Source organism: Rhinoraja longicauda, chromosome 9, assembly GCF_053455715.1.
Source record: "Rhinoraja longicauda isolate Sanriku21f chromosome 9, sRhiLon1.1, whole genome shotgun sequence".
Classification (NCBI taxonomy): Eukaryota; Metazoa; Chordata; class Chondrichthyes; order Rajiformes; family Arhynchobatidae; genus Rhinoraja; species Rhinoraja longicauda.
The window spans coordinates 23,264,916-23,289,540 of NC_135961.1; the positions used below are offsets into that span (position 1 = coordinate 23,264,916).

Here is a 24,625-nt window from a genome sequence, read left to right on the forward strand (position 1 = left end):
TCAGTGAAACTTCACTCGGCCAACCGACGGTTGCATTGCATTTGTTTTCCTTTCCGAAATTTATAATCGAGTTACTGGGCTCCTGTGCCGTGCGCAATGTGCAACACATTGACAAATAAAATATCATGGACGTAAAAGCAGGTTCAACTTAATAAGATAAGTAAGCTTAAATGTAGGTCAATGCCTGTAACAGACATTGGGACTAAACATGCAGTGTGGGGAATACACGTTGCTGCAAGACGACGAGTAGGACACTGCCAAACGTTTGACCATAAAGGTGGGATTTAAAAGTAAAGAGAGTGCAGAAGTCCATGGAATAAATTCTGGGGTGTGGGACCTTGGCAGTTGGAGATGCTTCCAATTGCTGATTTTGCTGGCGCGCAAGAGGCCGGAGTTTATACAAGTTCACCGAAGGAGAGCAATATTTTCGGAGAGTTTGAACGGGTTTGAATATACAGGCGCACACTCTAAAGAAGTTGTCAAATGGGAAATCAATGTGGCCAAGCAACTACGGGGTAATGCGTGACCGGGGCTTGCAATGAATTGGGACAAGAAGTGATCAAGGGCAAGAAGTAAGCTCCGTCAAAGGCAGTGGTGTGCAGGCTGAGCTTGGGTGTATAGCGGCCATCAGAAAGTTTGTAAGAATAGTCAAATTGAGGTGAAAAAGAGCACATATTAGGGATTCAGATCTAGATGGCTTGAGGTAGAAAAAAGGTTGGCAATGTCGAGATGGCGGAGATAATCAGACTTAACCCTAGCGTGTACATAGAGTCCAAAGTTCAATTTAGGTTGAAGATAATGTCAAGGTCATTAGCCGTCCAGTTCACATTAAGACACACGATGCAGTCGGGATTGATAATTCTTCGGGAGGCCAGAGAACAAAGTTTCTGGCGATGTTTGAAAACCAATCAATTCATAGTTAGTTGGATTAATTTTTCTTATTATTCAGTACGTGTTATCAGATGAGTAGTCCAGCAATTCAGAGAGAAGGGAGGTAAAGAGAGAGATAACCTTCAGCAGCAGACTTGCGAAAGCTGATGCTGTGTTTTGGATAACATTTCCAATAGGCCACCAATAGGTGAGAAACAGGAATGAGATTCTTAGAGAACACCACAGGTAACAACAAATAAACTGCTGGAGGAACGCAGCAGGTCAGGCAGAATCTGTGGAGGAAATGGACAGGTGGCGTTTTGGATAAAAGGGTAGTTTCATCTTGGGAACAGATATGACCAATATAGAGAAAATGAGAATAAAGGATGGCACCATGGCAAGTGACAGGTAGGAGGAGGTGTGGTCAAGGTAGCCATGGGAATCAGTAGGCTTGTCATAGACTTCAGTAGATACCTGTGTTTGTCACCTATGATGGAGACAGAGAGAACTAGTAAAAGAAGAGAGTGTTAGAGATAGTCCAAGTGAGTTTGAAGCAGGGTGGAAGTTAGTAGTAAAGTTGGTGAAATCACTGAGTTCTGCACAGATGCTGGAGGAAATGCACTTGTTGATGTGGTAGAGAAAAAGATGGGAAATGGTGCCGGGGTATGTTAGGGATGAGGAGCATTCAATTAACATAATTGGAGCCCCAGCTCTGCGTGTCTTTTTGTTTGTTACATTGAACACTCATGGTTGCTTACCATTTTAACTCCCATTCCCATGCCAATCTTTCTGTCCTTGGCTTCTTCCTTTGCTACTGAGGCCACATACAAACATAAACATTGAATTCTCCAATTTCAACTAATACAATACAATATAATATCCTTTATTGTCATTGTACAAGTACAACGAGATTTTGATTGTCGCTTCCATATCGATGCTCTCAAATATTAAATAAATCATGGCGAACATGTAAACAACAAGAAGGGGGGGGGGAAGGAAAAAGAAAAGGGGGAACAGGTAAAGTGCAAAAAAAAGGTTCATCCAGGGGTCAGTTGTGCCAGATGGCCCCGGGGGCAGAGACAGATCATGGCGGGCTCTCAGCAGTTCCGATTCAGAGCAGCTATAGCTCTAGGGATGAAGCTGTTCCTTAGTCTGGAGGTGCGGGCATAGAAGGCTTTGTAACGTCTGCCAGATGGGAGTAGTTCAAACAGACGGTGGCATGGGTGTGTGGAGTCCTTGTAGATGCTGGTGGCTTTCTTGAGGCAATGTGCATTGTAGATGTCCTCCAGGGCTGGCAGCGGTGTCCCCATTATCCTCTGCGCTCTGTCGACAACCCTCTGAAGAGCTTTCCTGTCTGCTGCCGTACAGCTGAGATACCACACATAGATGCCGTATGTCAGAATGCTCTCGATGGTGCAGCGGTAGAAGGTCATCAGAAGCTGTTGTGGCAGACCGACCTTTTATAGTGTTCTCAGGAAGAACAGCCGTTGCTGTGCCTTTTTGACCAGTGTTGGCGGACCATGTGAGGTCCTGTGAAATGTGTGTGCCCAGAAACCTGAAGCTGGACACTCTCACCACTCCGTCTCCGTTGATGAGGACTGGAGCTTATTCCTCATTCTGTGACCTTCTGAAGTTGATGATTAGCTCCTTGGTCTTAGTAGTGTTTGGGTTGTTCTCTGAGCACCAGCACGCCAGGTTCTGCACCTCCGCTCTGTAGGCTGATTCATCGCCGTTGGAGATCAGCCCGATCAATACCCATCAAGCTTTCCCCTACCTGCTCACTCCAGTGTGTACACAATATCCCCACCCTCTCCCACCCTCCTAGTTACCCTGCTTCTTTCCCTCCTCCATAAGCTCATCTCCCACCCATCCCATCCCAAGTCCTCCATTTCCCTTTTATCCCCCTCTTTGTCCTCCCTGTCTCCTTCCACCCATACCTGGCTTTGTATTTCACTCCTCCTCTTCTTTCCTTGTCAGCCTCCTTTTCACCTCTAGCCATTGTCACTTATTCCACCATCTTCCAATCATTTCCCCCTCCCCACCTCACCTCTGGCCACCTATCACTTGCCAGGATTTGTCCCACACACCTTTCTTTTTCAGATTTCTTACCCCCCTGTTCCATCAGTCTAACCTGAACTGAAACACCATCCATCCATTCCCTCCTCAGATGCTGGCTGACCTATCGAGTTCCTCCAGCAATTTTTGTTTGCCTAAAATTCCGGAAACTGTAGTCTGTTGTGTCAGCAAAATATGACGTATAACAGATGTGAGAAGCAAAACCATATCAGGACTCCAAGATATGAGTAGGACCACCTCACAGTATTACAACGGTGTAGCTCCGGATAGGGGTTGAAGGAGCCTATCATGTCAAAGAGTGCAGGCAAGCATTGATGAATTAGGAGGACTATATTACAATTATATGGGACATTGCAAATATTAATAAGATTTCTTCAGCCATGCATCAGGACCAGCACCTAATTGGAGGAAGGTGAGATAAAGCTATTTCCAGGAAACTTAAACATTAAGGTAGACACAAAATGCTGGAGTAACTCGGCGGGACAGGCAGCATCTCTGGAGAGAAGGAATGGGTGACGTTTCGGGTCGAGACCCTTCTTCAGACTGAAGAAGTTGCTCCAGCTGAGTTACTTCAGCATTTTGTGTCAACCTTCGATTTAAACCAGCATCTGCAGTTCTTTCCTACACAAACTTAAGCATGAGTCTGGGTGGCCACCTTCAGTGCACGGATTTTGGATTGTGGACCAGAAAGGGTGCCGGGGAGGATGATCATTGAGTTTCAATTCGGTGCTGGCAGCAGATTTGAAAGAGTGGATTGTATTACCCAAGGAGACCATGATTAATGATATCACTTCACTTGGGGGCCAACAAAGTAAACTGGGCAGCCAGTTTGAAGATGGTGACATGAGCACCTTGTGTACCATGTGTAAGATTACTTCAAAATGGGAGGCGATGGAAAGGAAAGCTATTAAATGGCAGTGCTGGTTTTAATGAAGATTATATTAATAAAGGTGGGGACACAGGTTGTTCCACAGGTTGGTGCAGAAAGAAGTTTTGGTGAGAGGGGAAAGTTTTGGTGAGAGGGGATGGCGAGGAAGTGGTTGCCCCAGCTGTAATTGGGATAGATGTGATGACAATGGGGTGATATAAATTAGTAGTATTAATAGGATATAAAGGATGAAAAAGAGCAGTGAACTCTGTAAACAAACAGCAAGATGAGTACAAAGTTTTAAAATTTGTGGTTTGAATGCAAGCTTTATTTACAGAAATTGGATATTGGGTGATAGATTTAGCAGATACCTATTTTTCAGACATTTTAGGCAAAATTATTTCCAATTTCAGCTCCTCTCAAATGTGGTGATTCACAATTGTAGTTTGCATCTATTTTCTGTAGCAGTTAAGAATAATCAAAAGGTATCAAAACAATGGAATAAGACTCTAAATGGCAAGAATAACTGTATAAAATGATCTTCACCTCACTTTTCCTCAATGCAATATTTATAAAAAATGAAGAAATTAAACTCTACTTGTTTCAACTGTTCTCTTCCACAATAGGAAAGAATCTGCCAGGCTGCAGGAGTGTGGGACCGGCTGAATTACTTTTACACAGAGCCATGACAGGCTGTAATGGCTGAATGTATTCCTTCACTGCTGTTGCCATTCTGTGAATCAAGACCTCAACAAATCTACATATTCCAAAAAACCCAAAACTTGCCATGGTTATTTAGTTTTGTAATTATTGAGGTTACAGGTTATAAGAACATGAGGGTCCCTCCTGCACAATACTCTCAATCTATTAGCGATCAAAGATGAGGCCACACATCTGTACTACAATCAAATGAGACTACTCCCCAGAGGGCCCTTGTTTAACTGGAGCTATTTGAGGGTGGCACCTTGGCATAGCTGGTGGAGCTGCTGCTTCACAATGCCAGAGACCTGGGTTCAATCCTGACCTTGTGCTGTCTGTGTGGGGTTTGCATGTTCTCCTTATGGCCGGGTGAGTTTCCTCCGGGTGCTCCAGTTTCTTCCCAAATCCCAGTGGATATAAAAATGGGAAAATATAGTAGTTGAATGGGTGATCAATGAGCAGTGTGGACTTGATGGGCCGCAGGGCCTGTTTTCCCTGCTGTATCTTTCAATCAATCAATTATTGTTCTATAGGTTTTAAGAACATGAGGTTCGCTCAGGATGAGTTCAAGGTGAAACCGCGCAACATCATCCTTGAGTACATTTTCTGGAATCCCCAATCAACAACACTGTGGGACATCTTCACTCTCCAATGGAGGTACAACCTGTTCTAGATGGCATTTCACATCTTTTCTTCAGAGCAATTAGGGACGGACAATAAATGCTGGTCTTTTCAGTAATTCCCAGATTATTAAAATAAATTAACTACTCAGTAGCCTGGCTTTGTCAACACTTGTAAATTATCATTGTATCTTTGAACAATACGTTACAAGTGTTGATTGAGAATTGTAAATATATACCATTGACTGTAGTGAAATGTTATATGTCAGTGGGTGGAAGAATTATCGTTTTGCCATATGAGGCTACAATAACTTTTTATTTAATTACCAACTATTAAAAATCAAACTGGGAGGACAAGTGAATGAAGTCTGTCTTCAAATGAATTATACAAAACATTTTCTTTCATTGATATTCATAGCCAACTGTTTTTTTCAAAACAGATAATATATTTTGTTATTATTTCTGTTCTCAAGTAATTAAGTACTTGGGAAAGTACTTAAGTAAGTCTCAAATAAATACTACAATCCTTAGTAGCATCTTTGCTAACAGAATCACTTTTGTTAAAGGCCAATTCAAATAACATGAGAAATTTTCAAGGTCTTAACCACTCCAGAAGGTTGATACAAAATCTAGCAGTTTCTCTGCAAAAGTCAAATGGTAAAAAATGCTGAATTACTACTTACATGTCATGTTTCCTTGTGATGCCAACTCCTCAAATTGTGGCACTACACTACGGGGTTGTGAACTCTGGGGTTGGAACATAGATCTAAACCAAGACAAAGTAGAATGGGTTTTAACGTGACAGGAAGGAGGAACTAATTTCTTCAGCTCTTTTCAATTTTTTCAGTCATTTCAAATGATTCTCCCAACAAGTATCTGAAATACTTTAACAGAAAAAAATATATATTATAGTCCAAACAGGAATTCCTTGGGCTATTTTTTTACTGTTTTGGTCCAAAGACATTGACAAGTAAATGGATAGATATTTATGATTAAACAAAACTGTATTTTCCCGTCAGCCCACAATGTATCTATTTCAAAGCAGGCTCGTCCAGAAAGACACAACATATTTACTACAATTAAAATTGCCACAAATTAATTTTGATGCAAAAATTGCTTGAACTTTTGTGGTTCAGGATTTTAATACATGCTTTTGATCATGTAGGAGTCGTATTGATCTAGGTATAAAATTTCTATGCCCCCCCCCCATTTCAGCAGATAAAAAACCTCCAGATAGTTACTCTAAAGTAGGCAGCAGCCGAAGCAGGAATGGAATAAAAATTCAGTTACACTGCCAAGTAAAAGTGAATTTGCACTTAGTATGGCTAACAACCTGTTACAACACTGACACTAAATGTTTTAGTGTTCTTTAGTTTGTTTTATGTGAGGGTGGGTTGGGGGAAACATTTTGCCTTGACAGAGATGCGATTTTGTTCCGTATTGTATCTCCGTCTGCACTGCGGTCTAACATCGAGGAGTTGGCGGCCTTTGCCGGAGGCCGACTTCGGGAGCTCCAACCGCGGGAGCCTGCGGACTTACCATCGTGGAGCTCGTGATCCCTGTTGGGGATCGACCTCGGAGCTCCAACTGCAGGAGCCTGCGGACTTTAACATTGTGGAGCTCGCTGTCCCTGGTTGGAGACCGACTTCGGGAGCTCCGAGCTGCAGGAGCTTCGACCGCCCCGACGCGGGGGCTTCGATCGCCTCGAAGCGGGGCTTCGTCAGTTGGCTGCTGGAGCTTCGGTTGCCCCGATTGCGGATGGTTCGACTGCCCCGACCGCGGGAGAATGAGGAAGAAGATTAGACTTTATTGCCTTCCATCACAGTGAGGAATGTGGGGAATCCGCTGTGGTGGATGTTTATGTTAACTTTTATGTAGTTGTGTGTCTTGTTGCTTTTTTTTTTAGTATGGCTGTATGGTAATTCAAGTTTCACTGCACCTTAATTGGTACATGTGACAATAAACTGACCTTTGAACCTGGCAAGATAAAAGTAACAATGAATGAACATGACACTACTATAGTGTCTGAAGAAGGGTCTCGACCCGAAACGTCGCCCATTCCTTCTCTCCTGATGCTGCCTGACCTGCTGAGTTACTCCAGCATTTTGTGAATACCTTCGATTTGTACCAGCATTTGCAGTTATTTTCTTACACTACTATAGTGTCATCATCTATTGTTGAAAAACTGCAAAATGGAACTAAGCATGTGGTGCCAGATGCCCACACCATTACTACCCTCATAGCTCAAGATGATAATTAATTTAAAATCAAATTAAGTTTGTAAGGCCTTTGACATTCACTGGTTTAATAGGGCAGTAGTATTTAGAGTACAGTACTGCGTACTGTTCTGGTCACCCCATTGCAGGAAGGATGTGTAGGTTTTGGAAAGGGTGCAGGAGGTTTATTTGAATGATGAGAATAGAGAGCAATAGCTATAAGGAGAGGTTGGCCAGACTTGGATTTTCTCTGGAACACCAGAGGTTGAGGGGAGACCTGATAGAAGTATATAAAATTGAGTGGCATAGATAGGGAAGACAGGCAGAACCTTAATAGCAAAGACTAGGCATATAGCTTTAAGGTAAGAGAGGAGAAAGTTTAAAGGAGATGTGCGGGGTATGATCTTTAGGACACAGAGGTTGGTGAGTGCTGGAACGCTGTGCCAGGGATGGTGGTGGAGGCAGATATGATAGTGGCACTTACAGGGCTTTTAAATTTAAATATGGACGTGTAGGGAATGGAGGTGTATGTGCAGGCAGATGAGGTAAGTTTTTCTTCGCATCATGCTCAGCTGATGTTGAGGACCATAGGACCTGTTCCCTTGCTGTACTCTTCTATGTTCTGGAAGACCACCCAATGATTTCCCAATGTTCAAACAAAACTGACTGACCCTAATTTACCAATCTCCTCTTTCCAATTAAAGGTAGAACAGAGGTTCAATTTCAAACCTATTGGTTATTTAAAAAAACAAGCCAGTTCAAGATGATATATTTTTTATTTTAACCATTAATATTCTGCAATCTGAAACTTGTTTCAACTTTTTAAGGAACCACACTTCAACAGTTTAACAAACGGTTTCAGACAGAAGTGCAAACACTGAGAACAAAACAGACAAAGGTACAATGGATGTAACGCTATCTCATACAGAAGATATTTTACAATAACATGCCAACTATTCAAGATCAGCTTTAACTATCCTTTAAGTTAAATTGGTCAAGGGTTAAATAACAGACTTTCTGTTTTGATTCAAGTATACAACAGGAAACGAGTTATGAATTCCTGCAATTGCTCAGTAAACACCGACTTTCGGCACAACAGACATTATCATGGAGCTGAGATTTCATCCCAATCAGTAATTCGAGACTCCTCCGGCAAAATACTCCAGTTAGGGGAATGATCAGACGCAAGCCAGTTGAAATCGTCAATAACGTTCCAATTATTTTTTGCTCTGTCTAACCCTGACCGTTCAAAATCTCTCTCAATGCCTTCATACGTCCAGTTAAAAGGAGCGAAAGAAACTCCATTGCAATCTTCCACGATGGCTCGGCTGGTCACATGCAGATACACATTAGCATCCTTCGTGTTGTGGGTTCGCAATTGCTGGCAGGCGAAAGCGAAGGTGCAACCGGCAGATTGGTCAACAAATACAGAGGTCGAAACAGGTCCGCACAACACCTTGGAATTGGTGACATTCTTGACGTGCAGGGTGTTGGGCGAGCCCAGCAGCTTCACCAAGCAGTTGGACAACCTGGTTAACAGGACGTCCTTGCCGTTGATCTCGTCCGCCATGCTCACCAACACTTGCGAGTCGGCGTCAGAGAAGCCGCAGAGGTTTTGCTCGATCACCCTGGGCTGGACGGCTTTCCTATCGGAGAGAGGAGTGGGTTTTGTCTCCTTGGGGCCGGCGTTTTCCTTTCTGCGAGACTTGAAGGCGAACTTCTTCTTGGGCAGGCACTCGTCGCGCTTCTCCACCATCGCCCCCTGCAGCTTCTGCAGGGCGGCCTGCGCCTTGCGCAGCTCGTAGACCGACAGGAACATCATGCTGTCGTTGACGAACTTCTGCAGCCGCTGTATCTTCTGGCTGATCTCCTCGAAGCTGGCGATGAGCGCCGTCCTGTCGGTGCCCTCGCAGCTCGCCAGCAGCGCCTCGATGGCCGACTTCTCCTCCGAGAAGGCCGAGGTGAAGAAGTTGGGCTTCTCCTCCTTCACCGTGATCACGTCCTTGGCCAGCTTCCTCCGCTCCACGCCTTGCTGCCGCTCCTGGTCGCGCCGCTGCAGGATCTCCACCATCTTCTCTTTCCTCCGGCCGAGCTCGGGGATTTCCTCCGTTAGCTGCTCCGGCTTCTCCTGTTCGCCCACCAGCGCCATTTGCAATCGTCTCCAACCAAGAGCCGCCTCACTCGAACAACGAGCCGCCCGATTGGTGCCGCAACCTGCTGGCGCCACCCTCTGATTCTCATTGGGAGCTGCTGCCCTGGCCTCAGAGTGAGGTGGGCTGCACTTACGTTAAGAAACTCAACTGGTCAGTGGGGCTTCATTAACTACACGCAGAAGATCCTAGATGCATTTTCTCTTTTTTGACAGGGGTTCCCCTCTCATCCTCGTGTGCTCAAAGGAATAGAGTCCTAACCTGCTCAACTCCCCTTTACTACAGTCGGAGATGGATGAAGGCCTAGATAGAATGGATGGATGCAAGCTGGAAAAGATGCAGAGATGATTTACGAGGATGTTGCCAGGAACCGAGCTAGAGGGAGAGGTTGAGCAGGTTAGGACTCTATTCCTTTGAGCACAGGAGGATGAGGTGATCTTAGAGAGGTGTACACAGCCATGAGAGGAATAGATATGGGTAGACGTACAAATTATCTTGCCCAGATTAGGGGGACCGAGAACCAGAGGACATAGGTTTAAGGTGGGGAGGTGGGGGGGTTAATAGGAACCCGAGGGGTAACTTTATCATGCAGAGTGGTGGGTGTATGGAATAAGCTGGCAGAAGTCGTTGAAGTGGATAGCATCACAGCGTTTAAGAGACATTTAGATAGGTACGTGGATAGGTTAGGTTTAGAGGCATATGGGCCCAATAGGGACTAGTGTAGATGGGATATGTTGGTCGGTGTGGGCAGGTTGTGCCTATTTCCTCACTGTATGACAATGTGGAGAGGATTCTAATGGGAGAGTCCAGGACCAGAGGACACAGCCTCAGAATAAAAGGACATAGCTTTAGGGGTAAGGCATAATCTCTGGAGAACATAGATAGGTGACAGTTCGTTTCAGGATCCTTCTTCAGACTTTTTTAAACTTCATCAAAGTAGGCATACGTTGAGGACATTTTGCAGCGGAGCAGACAAAATGTAATAAAAAGGAACTGCAGTTGCTGATCAGAAGAAGGGTCCTGATCCAAAATGTCACCTATCCATGTTTTCCAGAGATGCTGCCTGACCCACTGAGTTACTCCAGCATTCTGTGTCGATCTTTGGTATAAACCAGTAGCTGTAGTTCCTTTTTATTACCTTTAGAATGGAGATGAGGAGGAATATCTTCAGCCAGAGGGTAGTGAGTTTGTGGAATTTTAACACTGTGGAGGCCGTCATTGGGTATTTTTAAAGCGGAGATTGATAGATTCTTGATTAGTAAGCATGTCAAAGAATACTGGAAGACAGAATGGTTTTGAGAGGAACAATAGATCAGCCATGATTGAATAGCGGAGTATACTTGATGGGCCGAATGACGTAATTCTGCTCCTATGTCCTATGATCTTATGATGGATCCCTCACCTGTGTTCCGTAGTGCTGCTCACACATTCTGAATCCCCCAGATGGTCTAAGACTTTCTCTTGGTCCTCACCATTTACCCCACCAGCCTCCGCCATTCTGCGTCATTTCTGCCACCTTCACCATGATCCCACCACTAGTCACATTTTACCATCCCTATCCTTTTCCGCCTACTGCAGAAGCCACTTCCTTCACAACTCTTTGTTCACTCACCCCATCCTACCCAAACCAGCCCCTCTACAGGTACTATCCTCTTTAACTGGAGGAAATGTAACACCTGGCTCTGCAACTCCTCCCTCACATCCATGCAGGGACTCCAGCTGCCGTGAGAGGTGAGACAAAGGTTCATGTGCACCTCCTCTATCCTCATCTACATTCAGTGCTCCCGATGTGGCTTCCTTTACATCAGCGAAACCAAGTATAGACTAGGCGTCTATTTTGTCAAACACTTACATTTGGCTCACAAAAGTCTTCTGGATCTCCTAGATGCAAACCATTTTAACTCGACTTCCCCAACCGACTTTTCTGTCGAGGGCCTCCTCCATTGCGACCCCATCTATGTTTCTCATCATTTTGTAAACACACAATATTCTAAATGCAACCAAAGTTTATAAAGCTTCAACATGACTTCTTGTCTCTTATACTCAATGCTCCGATCAATGAAGGATAACTTACTATTTGCGTTCTTTACCACTATCTATTTGTGTTGTCACTTGCAAGGAGATAATGGAAAGATCCTTCTGTACGTCAATGCTGTTAAGGGTCTTGCCATTAACTGTATACTTTTCCTTTACATCTGATCTCCCAAAGTGCGACACCTTACACTTGCCCAGAGTAAACTGTATTTGCCATTTCTCCACCCATATCTGCTGTATCCTGCTGTATCCATGGAAATTAAAGGGATTCAGGATATATATATGCAATGACAAAGGAAAGGGTGGGACTAAAAAATCTGAAGCACCCAGATGTCAAGATATGTGCTGCAGAGTAAGCCTGGAAAGGTATAGATTTAAATGAGCACAATTAAAAGGGAAATTAGGAAGACAAAGAGAATGTATGCAAATAATATTGGCCAATTAAATCAACAGCCCAAAGATGCTTTGTTGGTACATAAAGAGTAAGATAACTAAGAGTTTGCCATTTAGGAACCAAAAGAACAATCTATGTTGAGGCAGAGGATATAAGCAAGATTATTTTTTTCAGCTGTCTTCACAGAAGATGGAGTGATATCAATATTGTGGGCAAGAGAATGATGGGATAATGATATTAAAAGTAGCATCAAGGATTTTAACATCTTTGAAAATGGATAAATTGTCAGTGCCAAATAGACTTTAACTGTGGTTATTAATCCTCTCTGGTCCGGTCCCTCTGCTGGAGAATTGCAGGACTGCTTATAATGTGTATATTTGTTTAAAAAAAGGGAAGAGGGGATAACCAAATAATTTTAGTTTGGTTTTATGTTATGTACCTGAGGTACAGTAAAAAGCTTTTGTTGTGTGCTAAAAGGTCAGTGGAAAGATTATGCTTGATTATAATAGTGCTGTCCAGTGTCCACATGATAACGGCAATAATGCAATTATTTTAAATAAAACAATTTGTTTAATCTTGGTGATGGACAAATTATTCAAATTCATTCTAAGGTTCTGTATAAATCTTTATTTAGTAAGGCACAGAAATAATCATGGTTAGCATGGATTTGTTAAGGAAAGTTTGTGTCTAACTGATCTGATTGAATTATGATGGAAAATGGAAGCTCAGTGACAGAAGTGGTCCTATTACATTGAACATGCATTTCAACAATGCCTTGGGGTCAAGGAAAGAGCGTTCACATCGCGGCCCTGTTTCCATCAATCTTTCCATCACGCACAAGAAGCACAAGATGCCATTGTATGCAGATGCCGAGAAATGTGTTCAGCTCTGGCTGAACAATTTCTAATCTTGTGATATGGACTCGATAAGAAGAAGCAATGCCTTAGAACCATACAGCACGGAAACAAGCCCTCCGGCCCAACTTGCCTATGCCGACCAAGATGCTCTATCTACATTTGTTCCATTTGTCTGTGTTTGTACCATATCCCTCTAAACCTATTCACGTACCTGTCCAAATGTCCCTTATATGTTGTTATAATACTAGCCTGAACTATTTCTCTGGCAGCTCGTTCTATATACTCACCACTCTCTGTGTGAGAAGGCTGCCTCTCAGGGCAACATAACATTCCAACTTCTCTACTCAACACCTGTACTAATAAAGGCCAATGTACTAATGACCACTTATCTACCTGTGAAGGTACTTTCAAGGAACTGTACACCTGATAGGGTTCTGCATGGCAGACCAGTTAGAAATTAGTCTACAGGATCCAAGGGAGGTTAGTACAGGAGCGGATGAAGATTACAGATCATAGGTATCAGTTTAGTTTATTGTCACGTGGACCGAGGTACAGTTTTTGGTGCATGCTAACCAGTCAGCGGAAAGTGTATCTACAGTGTACAGATATATGATGAGGGAATACCGTTTACGCTAAGGTAAAGCCAGTAAAGTCCGATGATAGTCCGCGGGTGACTAATGAGGTAGATACTAATTCAAGACTGCTCTCTAGTTGTGATAGGATGATTCAGTTGCCTGATAACAGTTGGGGGAAAAAACTGTCCCTGAATCTGGAGGTGTGCATTTTCATACTTCTATGCCTTTTACTTGATGGGGAGAAGAGGAAGTGGACACGGTGCGACTCATCCTTGATTATGCTGCTGGTCTTGCCGAGGCAGCGTGAGGTATAAATGGAGTCAATGGAAGGGAGGTTGGTTTGTGTGATGGTCTGTGCTGCTTCCACAATTCATTGCAATTTCTTGTGGTCTTGGATGGAGCGGTTCTCAAACCAAGCTGTAATGCATCCTGATAAAATGCTTTCTGTGATGCATCTGTAGATGTTGGTGAGAGTTGTTGGGGGATATGCCAAACTTCCTAAGCTTTCTAAGGAACAAGAGACGTTGGTGTGTTTTCTTGGCTTCTTCTTCCATAGAAGACTTCTTCCATAGAAGGCTTAGGGGGTTGGCATGTCCAGGTATTGACCTCCCCACAATCAAAGAGATGCTACCTCAAAAAGACAGCCAGCATCATCAAGGCCACACATTACCCACACCATGCCCTCATTTTATTCCTGCCATTGGGAAGAAGGTACAGGAGTCTCCAGAGATGCTGCCTGTCCTGCTGAGTTACTCCAGCACTTTGTGTCTAGCTCCCAATGATCATCAGGCTCTTAAACTACAAACACTGCCTAAACTATAAACTGCGAACTGTCTGGTTGCACCAAGGACTTTGGGCTTTTTCAATAATATTGGGCTTTAGTTATTTTTTGTTTATTATGTTATCCATTAGTATTATGTTTACAGGCCTGTTATGCTGATGACAATAGGAATTTTATTGCTGTTTTCAGTTCATGTCAATTATATGTCAAGACACTGTTGTCCTCTCATATCGCCCCTCCCAGCATACGCAGAAGGGAGAGGCTGTTGAAAGATTGGTGCAACATCGAGGCTAACCCTGACCTTTCCATCCATGCTGACGAACAATCTGCCCTACATGCGCCTGAAGTCCCGCAAACCCTTCTGGTCTTCAGCCAAATCTCTGGAAGACTTTGACCCGAAGACTGAGTGGTGCAGAGCCTGGAAAGATGCTTACACCAACAACAGAGAGGTCACGACAGATCCCACAGTGAAACCACTGGGATTTGACCTCCATCGCAAGCAATGGCTAACCCTGAACAGGATCCGCACCCTCCATGCAAGAACAGTCCATCACCTGTACAAGTGGGGGAAGACAGACAGCCCTGCTTATGACTGTGGATATCCAGACCAGACCATCCCACACATCGTGAACGAGTGCTTACTGAGGCTTTTCGCTGGTGGCATCAAGGTCATCCACCCAGCAACTGATGCTGCCCTGGCCTGGATGTCTCCCCTTGACCTACAACTTTAGGCTGTGCATGCCATACGCAAGAAGACTGTTGACGAGTACATAGGAAAAGCCTTGCGCTAATTGCAAACCTTCCCACGGTAGCTAAATGTCCTATGACACTCTCCAGATGGAGGCTGGTGCATACTGGCTCACCTCCATGCTTCTCTGCAGTGACTCCCAGCCGTGACGCAGTTTCGCCAGAATAAGATGTTACCAGGGTTCTTCCTGGTAGAATTGTTATATTTTGAGACCTTGTTCAACTTTGTCATTTTTGGCTTTCTTCTGTGTTATTTTAAGTTTCTAAATATGCCAATAAGTACATATTATGGCTGGCTGATACTATGTTTGAATAATGTTAAGGCAGTGCCATAACTGAAATAAAAAATGTAACTAAATCCTGTTGAATCGTCAGAAAAATATAATGAATTGTTGGAATAGCGTAATCAACGAATCTGGCCTTCCAAAACGTCATTCTATACCCTGCAACTCATAATCTTCAACTACTTTAAATGTGGTAGTGCTTCTTTCAGGGAGTTCTCAGAACCCTACCGTCTTGTGTTTGAAAGCAACCTTTCATTTCCCAATTTGTACAAGTGAAGCATACGTTCTAGTTCAAGTTCCAACTTGTACTAGTTCAAATTGCATATTCACAATTTGATAATAACGAATTAGATATTCACTCCAGCGTTGTTCGTCAGATAAACAAAATGGTTTGGAATCAATACAGTACTGTGGACAAACCTGCTCATCGTGTTGAATATATGCTTTCAATCCGATCACCAGATGCAGTCTAGACAAGGTCCCACATAGGAGATTAGTGGGCAAAATTAGGGCACATGGTATTGGGGGTAGGGTACTGACATGGATAGAAAATTGGTTGACAGACAGAAAGCAAAGAGTGGGGATAAATGGGTCCCTTTCGGAATGGCAGGCAGTGACCAGTGGGGTACCGCAAGGTTCGGTGCTGGGACCCCAGCTATTTACGATATACATTAATGACTTAGACGAAGGGATTAAAAGTACCATTAGCAAATTTGCAGATGATACTAAGCTGGGGGGTAGTGTGAATTGTGAGGAAGATGCAATAAGGCTGCAGGGTGACTTGGACAGGTTGTGTGAGTGGGCGGATACATGGCAGATGCAGTTTAATGTAGATAAGTGTGAGGTTATTCACTTTGGAAGTAAGAATAGAAAGGCAGATTATTATCTGAATGGTGTCAAGTTAGGAGGAGGGGGAGTTCAACGAGATCTGGGTGTCCTAGTGCATCAGTCAATGAAAGGAAGCATGCAGGTACAGCAGGCAGTGAAGAAAGCCAATGGAATGTTGGCCTTCGTAACAAGAGGAGTTGAGTATAGGAGCAAAGAGGTCCTTCTACAGTTGTACCGGGCCCTGGTGAGACCGCACCTGGAGTACTGTGTGCAGTTTTGGTCTCCAAATTTGAGGAAGGATATTCTTGCTATGGAGGGCGTGCAGCGTAGGTTCACTAGGTTAATTCCCGGAATGGCAGGACTGTCGTATGTTGAAAGGCTGGAGCGATTGGGCTTGTATACACTGGAATTTAGAAGGATGAGGGGGGATCTTATTGAAACATATAAGATAATTAGGGGATTGGACACATTAGAGGCAGGAAACATGTTCCCAATGTTGGGGGAGTCCAGAACAAGGGGCCACAGTTTAAGAATAAGGGGTAGGCCATTTAGAACAGAGATGAGGAAGAACTTTTTCAGTCAGAGTGGTGAAGGTGTGGAATTCTCTGCCTCAGAAGGCAGTGGAGGCCAGTTCGTTGGATGCTTTCAAGAGAGAGCTGGATAGAGCTCTTAAGGATAGCGGAGTGAGGGGGTATGGGGAGAAGGCAGGAACGGGGTACTGATTGAGAGTGATCAGCCATGATCGCATTGAATGGCGGTGCTGGCTCGAAGGGCTGAATGGCCTACTCCTGCACCTATTGTCTATTGTTTACAGACTTTGCGGATTTTAGTATGTTTTTAGCTAATGGAACAGAATAAAACGCCGGAGTTGAACGAGTCCCCTTAAACATTTTTGGTGACCATTTACACGTCGGAGTTATTGAAAAGGGTGAATCTGCTATTACCGAATGGTAAAGAACTAGGATCATTCTGCAATCTGCACTGCAACGAAAATCAACGACACCGTGATCTCAACCCACAAAGTCGAATATTTCTTAAGGGTCATCTCCCGAGTCCCACAGTTGTTGCAAAGCTGAATTCTAACACTGTACATCAAAGTTCTGGGGCGATTCGCAAAACTCAACTACATTCCTTCTGCTGAAGGAAGGCATGGATACAGGGTGAAAAGTCAATGCTCTCTTTAAGCAACTAGTCCACTAAATAAAAGGGCGGACTGAGAAAAATGCAAAGTTACCGGAGGGGGAAGTAAGATAAGACAGTAAGAGGTAGATAGACACAAAAAGCTGGATGGAGTAACTGAGCGGGACAGACAGAGGTGAAGCGCTCCCCAGCGGAACCACCAGCGACCCTCAGTCTCAGCTGGAAGGCGACCAATGGGCGGCGGGTGTGGGCGGTGCCTGGGGCGCGGCCGGCCGGCCGGCGGGTTGTGGGTGCGCACGCACGGTTCAGGGTAAGGACCCCGGTGCCACGCGAGGCGCTCGGAGCACTGAAAGCAAGAGAAGGGGAGGGAACCATTTTACTTTTCTGACTTCACGCAGGGTTATTGCACAAAAGCAAAAAAATCGATGCAAAATATACATGTGGTCGACACGACCTTCATTTGAGTAAAGTCATCTTGCAAATGGACGGGTCATGTGATTGCGAGACACCTCCTCCCCCCCCCCCCTTCTCACGGAACACATTCCAATTAGTTTTAATATATTTAAATTTATTTCAATCTTATGTTTCTAATTCATCCGTTTGGATTTTTTGGGGGGACAGATCAATGCAAATAAAAAAAACACGTAACCGAGACATCTATTTATAAACCATTTCCCGTAACTGATGATGGTGGGTGGAGAGAATGCATAGGCGGTTTTTAAATATATATATATTATTCATCGAAACACAGAGATGAATGGCAAAAAAAAACATATTTATTAAAAGCATTTCCAAATCGACAGCTGTCAGCTTTAAAAGAAAAGTGCAAAGAAGTTTCAAATATCCCCCCCCCACATTCCAAAAAAAAGTCCAAATGTAGGACAAAAAGTTTGAAAAAGATGCATTTAATTAAAAAAAATACAGAGGTCCCGCTTTAAAAATATGCATATAACTTGGGAGGTGAAAAAGTATTTTTTTTCCTTGCAGGAAAATGCCCTGAACAGCTCTTATTTTGCTTGTGTATTGAGTGGATTTTTTTTGTTCTTGGTCATCTCGCCCCTGATTTGATGGCGAGGAAACCCCGTTGACAAGGCACGCTTCATGACGGTGAGTTCCTTCAGTGTATTATAATTTTGCGATAAAAATTTCAAGGAAAAAAACCCAACTCCTTCGGGGAGGGGGGGAAAGGAAAAAAAATAGGGTCTAAGGGAAATATTTTTTCTAGAAAAATCACCTCCCCGCCTTTAGAAGCTGCAGCTGAAAGAGGAGGGGAAAAAAAATCACCCATCAACGACAACAGTAACCACCACCACCAAAAGAAAAGCCTGTACTTTTCAAAAAAAAACCTTTCGCCCCTCGTCTCCACCCTCTCCCCAAACTAAATGAGTCATTGATTGTAAAGAGCCGTTCGAAAATATAGTTTTACTTTCCGCCCCCGTGATCACGATGAGTTTAAAAAAATAGACGCCCGAGAGGGAGAGGGAAATAATCGTCTGAAATCCCTCCCTCTTTTTCCTGCTTTCTAAGCGGTTTTATCTGGAGTCACGGGCGGGTGTTGGAAACGCCATTTGGTAAATGGACCTCACGGGGTTATTTTTCAAAGCGACGGGTCTAGATTTTTCCCAGTAGGTTTTTTCTCCCACCACCGTCACTACTTTCCTCGAAGAGAATGAGAAGCCCGCTTAAAGATGGAGGAAGCCAAGGCTGCACGACGGCTTCTTCTGTACCTGGAGCGTTAAAAGAAAAACCCCGCACACACATACACACTTGTCCATTCTACTACCGTTGGCCAGCAGCTGCTTCCTCTCGAACATAAGATAAACCTAAGGCCGATCCCGAGTAGAGGAAAACAAAACTCGACAGTGAAGCCGTTCCGTCTACGCCTTTTCATGGCGGCGGGCGGGTTTGGCTGCCGATTTTTGGGTTATTTTTGTTTTTAATCACTTTCAATTTCCCCTTCTCTAGGTTCCCCCGAATCATTTTTACTCGATTCGTTCGAGTTTTTGTTTAAAGGTTTTTGTTTAAAATTAAAGCTTCCATTTTAAGTGCCGTGGGCGACCTGTCGATTTCGCGCAACATGGCGATACCAGTGAATCCCCCTCCTTCCCCTTCATATTAAATTTTAAGCCGATTTCCACCCTCTTGCTGCTCGCACCGATCTCTGGAAATAAAATATAAAACCTGGGCTAAGAATCGCCGGCACCTCCTCTCCCTCCATTGCATTCGGTCCGTCACTTTGGCTGATTTAGCGCCTGTCCTACCTCGTCGAAAAAGCTTGATTTAAATGAGAAAAAAAACCTTTTCTTTCCTTTGCTGGACACCAACTAAAGTTGTTGGAACGAGGAAAGAAATCACGATCTGATATTCAGTTTGTGGAATATGTTTTTAACCACTGAATCTCGCTGTGGGCGGGATTTGACGTTCGGTCTCAGCCCATCTTTTTAAAAGAACTGAAACCGCTCTCCCTTTTATCTTTAAACCGTGTCTTTTTTAAAAAAGAATCGGACCCTTGCAGCTGTTTAATTTCCTTAATTTTGACGGCACTTGCCCCAGTGAAATCAGTGCCTTCCTTTACGGCCTTTTGTTTTCGTTTAAAAATCAAAAGGCTACTGTAACAAACTACTGCACTTTCCTTTGACCACGTTGGCAATAGTCAGAATAGAATTTTCCATTAAGAGACAATGTTAATTCAAAACTTAGGTCTTGTTGACGATCAAGCTGGCGCAGTGCCAGCAGCGGTTGCGCACTTTAAAATTTGCTGAAGCGACGCCATTTTCGTTGCTTGAGAAACCCAACGTTTTTTCATACTTGCTAACTAAAATCGTTATGTGGTTTTGTTGATTATCTGTTGATATGTAGCATAATATGTATTTAATGCCAACCTACATCCTTGTGTAAAATAACTGCATCACTGGTTGATTTTGCAATTTTTTTCATATGATGAGTTTCTGTATCCACCATTTGTTCTTATATTTTTCTGAAACCTTATAAATCTCTCCAAAAAAACTTCTGATCACTTTTCATTCTCTGGGTATTCATTTCCAGTGATTTCTACAAAATTGACTTCAGTGGATGGATGATGCATTATTGCTCTTTTTCACTTTAAACCATGATTTAAAAAGAAATGTAACTTAGATAAAAATAGTAAGTGTTGTATCGCAACAAATCAGAACACAGGGAATGGAGGAATCCAACAGAAATAGACTAACCTAATTCACGAAGAGAACCAATAAGAATTCAAGAAGATGAGGATGGATAAATAAGGGGTGACTAGAATTCACAAAATAGATATAAAGCAATTCACAAAATGGGTATCACACTAAGGACGTGAACAAAGATCATAATCAACATTGCTCAAAATCACAGCAAGAGATCACAAAGTTGGTAGGGTGAGCCAGGTTTTTGGATCCTGGATTGTCACACGAGGGTCTGAAACCAGATCGCTGTCGCCAAAGAGGATGGGAAGATGAATCTGCAAAATAAAGACAGCTCAAAAAGATGAAACCTTGCTGATTTGGGAAAGTATGATGGATCAGAGCGATGCCCTGAAGATTGCAGCAGGAGTCTTAATAAGCATTGCGCAACAAAGTTGGTCAGAGAGTCAGAAGACCTGTGAAAAAACAAGTTCTAACTGTTGCGTTCAAGAAGAAACAACACCTGTGGGCCTTAAAATATAAAGATTGGACATGTGAGGACTGGAGAAAGGTGTTATTCAGTGATGAAAGCCATTTTCTGGTTCAGGGTCAATGTAGCTAATTTGTTTGGAAATCAGTTGCAGAGCCCTTGAGAAAATCTCACAATCTGTCAAACATCCAGAAATGATGATGTCCTAGGGTAGTTTCAGCTACTATGTTGTAAGTCCGCTGCACCCAGTTGACAGAATGATGAGATCTCTGCAATATATTGATGTATTACTGAGTAGGGCAGTGCTGGAGATAACAAAGACTTTTCCAGATAGATAAGGGATATCCCAGCCCGATTGCACTGAGCCACACAACGAGTATTATGGTATACATAAAGACATAGTTACGATGAGAATGAATAAAAGGTAGTCCTGCGACATGTATATTGACTTGTTTTATCCGATTGTATGCTTAATTCAATTCATTTGCACAAGGACGTATATTTTCAAGAGTCAAGAGTATTTAATTGTCACATGTGCTGAAATGGAACAATAAAATTCTTAGTTGCAGCAGCACCACAGGTTTGTAAACAAAGTACTCGAAAGATAACATAATAAACAAATATAAAAAGATTGAATAAAGTAAAAAAACAATATCGTGCAAAATAGATAAAGCTCAAAGTCCCTTGTTGCGCTGAATATAAAATATGTGCTTACACATTTATTTTTTGAAGAGTAACCATTCAGTTTGGTTGCAAAATTTAAAACTGCACGGCCCTTCAAAGATATGAAATCTTGAATATCCTTAATGTTCACAGTTACAATATTGCTCATATTGTGACATTAGTTGTGTGGGGAAAAAAACCTGCAGATGCTGGTTTAAATCGAAGGTTGACACAAAATGCTGGAGTAACTCAGCGGTAATGCTGGAGTAACTCAGCGGGTCAGGCAGCATCTCAGGAGAGAAGGAATGGGTGATGTTTTGAGTCGAACCCCTTCAGATTAATGTCGGGAGGGGGCGGGACAGATAGGACGTTTTCTTACAACTAGCATTAGCTAGTTCAAAGAGTTCAAATGTTGCTTAAGAATTTCTATAAATGTTCAATCGAGTTTAACCAAATATAAACTTGTAGTGACAGAAAAAAAATTATGACTTTTTGAGGAAATAAATAATTTAGAAAATGTCCACATAAAGTTGCAAGAACAGTAATGAAGCTGATGATATTCACATAGAGTATAATTTCTCAAAACTTGTATGATCCAGAATAGAATTGTGCAAAATCCTTGTGCTCCTTATATGCCGTATGTCGTAGTTTGCGTTGGAAGACAATATCTCATTTTTGAAAATACTTCTTTATTTTTGAACTTGCTAAATACATAATACATCATGTAACAATGGAACAGTATGGTTTCATCATGTGTGCCAAAAACTGCAATTCTGGCCTTGTGTCCATTTTCCATTGCCTTTTGCATTGACAGTTGCATTTATTCTGTATTTATTAAGTTTAGGATTTCCCTCCACAAACCTCTTTCCATTAAGGGCAAGTTTAAACATAAAATTTTGACCAAACCTTTAGTAATCTGACCTACTATCTCCTTGTGTTACTTGAGATAGATTTATTTATGAAAATTGTACAGGAAGTACTTTTAAACAGATATATTGTCGTTATAATGTAGAATCACATATCATAAAGTCTACTTATGTCCAGACATCTTCCAATAAGGATAATACTTCTTCAAAGGTGCTCGTGTAACTAGGCAGGTCAGGCAGCATCTCTGGAACATGTATAGGTGACGTTTCGGGTTGAGATCATTCTTTAGTCTGAAGAAGGGTCTCAATCTCAACCGTCACCCATCCATGTTCTCCAGAGATGCTGGCTGACTTGCTGAGGTACTCCAGCATTTTGTGTCCTTTTGTGTATTAACCATCATCTGCAGTTCCTTGTTTCTACCATATAATTACCAAGACTTTACAATCACTTCCGTATCTGGATCTACAATTTTCATTCTGTAATATGAGTTACAGTTGTGGAAATATGCATGTAGACATTAGAATTACTTAATAGAGAGAAAGATAATTGAAATTCTGTTACTTCAATAGCATATGGGTGAATCTACAAATCCTAAAGTTTAAAAGTAGGATAAATATGTTGTGTCATAGAGTCATACAGCGTGGAAACAGGACCTTCGGCCCAACTTGCCCACGTTGGCCAGTTATACAAGTCCCACCTGTCTATGTTTGGCCCATATCCCTCTTAACCTGTCCTATCCATGCACCTGTACAATTGTTTCTTAAATGTTGCAATAGTCCCTGCGTCAACAACCTCCCTTGGCAGCTCGTTCCGTGCACCTACCACCCTTGGTGTGAAAAAGTCACCCCTCGGATTCCTATTAAATCTTTTCCCATTCACCTTAAACCTATGTCCTCTGGTCCTCGATTCACCTACTCTGGGCAAGAGACTCAGTGTGTCTACCCGATCTATTCCTCTCATGATTTTATACATCTCTATAAGATCGCCCCTCATCTTCCTGGCTCCAAGGAATAGAGTCCCAGCCTACTCAATCTCTCCTTTTAGCACCAACCCACGAGTCTTGACAACATCCTTGTAATTCTTCTCTGTACCCTTTCCAGCCTGACAACATCTTTCCTATAACATGGTGCCCAGAACTGAACACAATACTCTAAATGCGGCCTCACCAATGTTTTATATAACTGCAACATGACCTCCCAACTTCCATACTCAATACTCTGACTGATGAAGGCCAATGTGCCAAAAGCCTGCGACTCCACTTTCAAGGAACTATGTACCTGCACCACTAGATCCCTTTACTTTATAACATTCCCCAGAGCCCGACCATTCACTGTGTAGGTCCCGCCCATGTTAGACTTCCCAAAATGCAACACCTCACATTTGTCTGTATTAAATTCCATCAACCATTCCTCAGCCCACCCGGCCAACCTATCAAGATCTTCACTATCTGCAATATCACTCACTTTTGTATCATCTGCAAACTTGCTAATCTTGCCAAGTACATTATGGGTCAAGACCCTTCTTCAGACATCTATAGCATCCTGACATAGGTACTATTATTGTCGAAGTGATCCAGAGATGAATCTAGTGTGAAGGATATGGTGCAGATGTGGGCTATTACCAATCTGTCAAAGCACTTAATTATGGTCGATGTGTAAGCTACTGGGTGGTAGTCATTGAGACAGATCGCCTATTTTTCTCTGGGACTCAAATGATGGAGGTTTCCTTGAAATAGATGGGGACAATAGACTATTGGAGTGAGAGGTTGATGATGTAGATGAAGACTGTGATTGGCACATGATTTCAGAACTCGTCCACGGACACTGTCCAGACTGGCTGCTTTCTAAGTCTTTACCCCTATTAAAGCAAATCTGAAATGCCTCTGATATGTATGGGAGCCAGCAGAGGGTAGGGGAGCGCATCTCGGTGGAACTTAATAAACCTAAACCTAACTCTATTTGCCTGATCGAAATAGGCGTAAATGGCATTGTGCTCTTCCAGGAGAGCTGTCATTGCCAGAGGTCTCTGATAGCCCTCAATATTGTTTCATGCTTCCAAAAATATGTTAAACTGCTGATAAATGGTTGGCTAATATATGCCTACGCCCTCTGCTATAATACTAAATTGCATCGGATGCCCAATAATACTGGTACCTGATACAAGTAACAATTACCCATATTAAAATTTACAGTTGTTGGGCTAGTAACCTCAGAATGCATCACATCTGTGCATGGTTTAACACACAATTTCAGGAATTGTAGCTAACAATCATAATTGAGAACCCTTAATTTTCCCCTCAATTGTCTTCTCCTCAGTAAAATAGATGTTGCTG

The 24,625-nt window shown here is 42.8% G+C and overlaps 2 protein-coding genes across 3 annotated transcripts in view; one reads left to right on the plus strand and one right to left on the minus strand.

The window, feature by feature from the left end:
• Positions 1–8,106: 8,106 nt before the first annotated feature.
• Positions 8,107–9,555, minus strand: tbcc (tubulin folding cofactor C). The gene has a single exon (XM_078404966.1). The coding sequence runs from the start codon at positions 9,496–9,498 to the stop codon at positions 8,455–8,457; it is 1,044 nt and encodes a 347-aa protein (XP_078261092.1). The 5' UTR covers positions 9,499–9,555; the 3' UTR covers positions 8,107–8,454.
• Positions 9,556–18,093: 8,538 nt separating this feature from the next.
• bicral (BICRA like chromatin remodeling complex associated protein) overlaps positions 18,094–24,625 on the plus strand; it is a 60,959-nt gene continuing 54,427 nt past the window's right edge. The window contains exon 1 of one of the 2 annotated variants that reach the window (XM_078404968.1): positions 18,094–18,246. The gene's annotated coding sequence lies outside the window, so the exon portion shown is untranslated. The remainder of the gene's footprint in view (positions 18,247–24,625) is intronic. The other variant, XM_078404970.1, reaches the window with a different exon arrangement.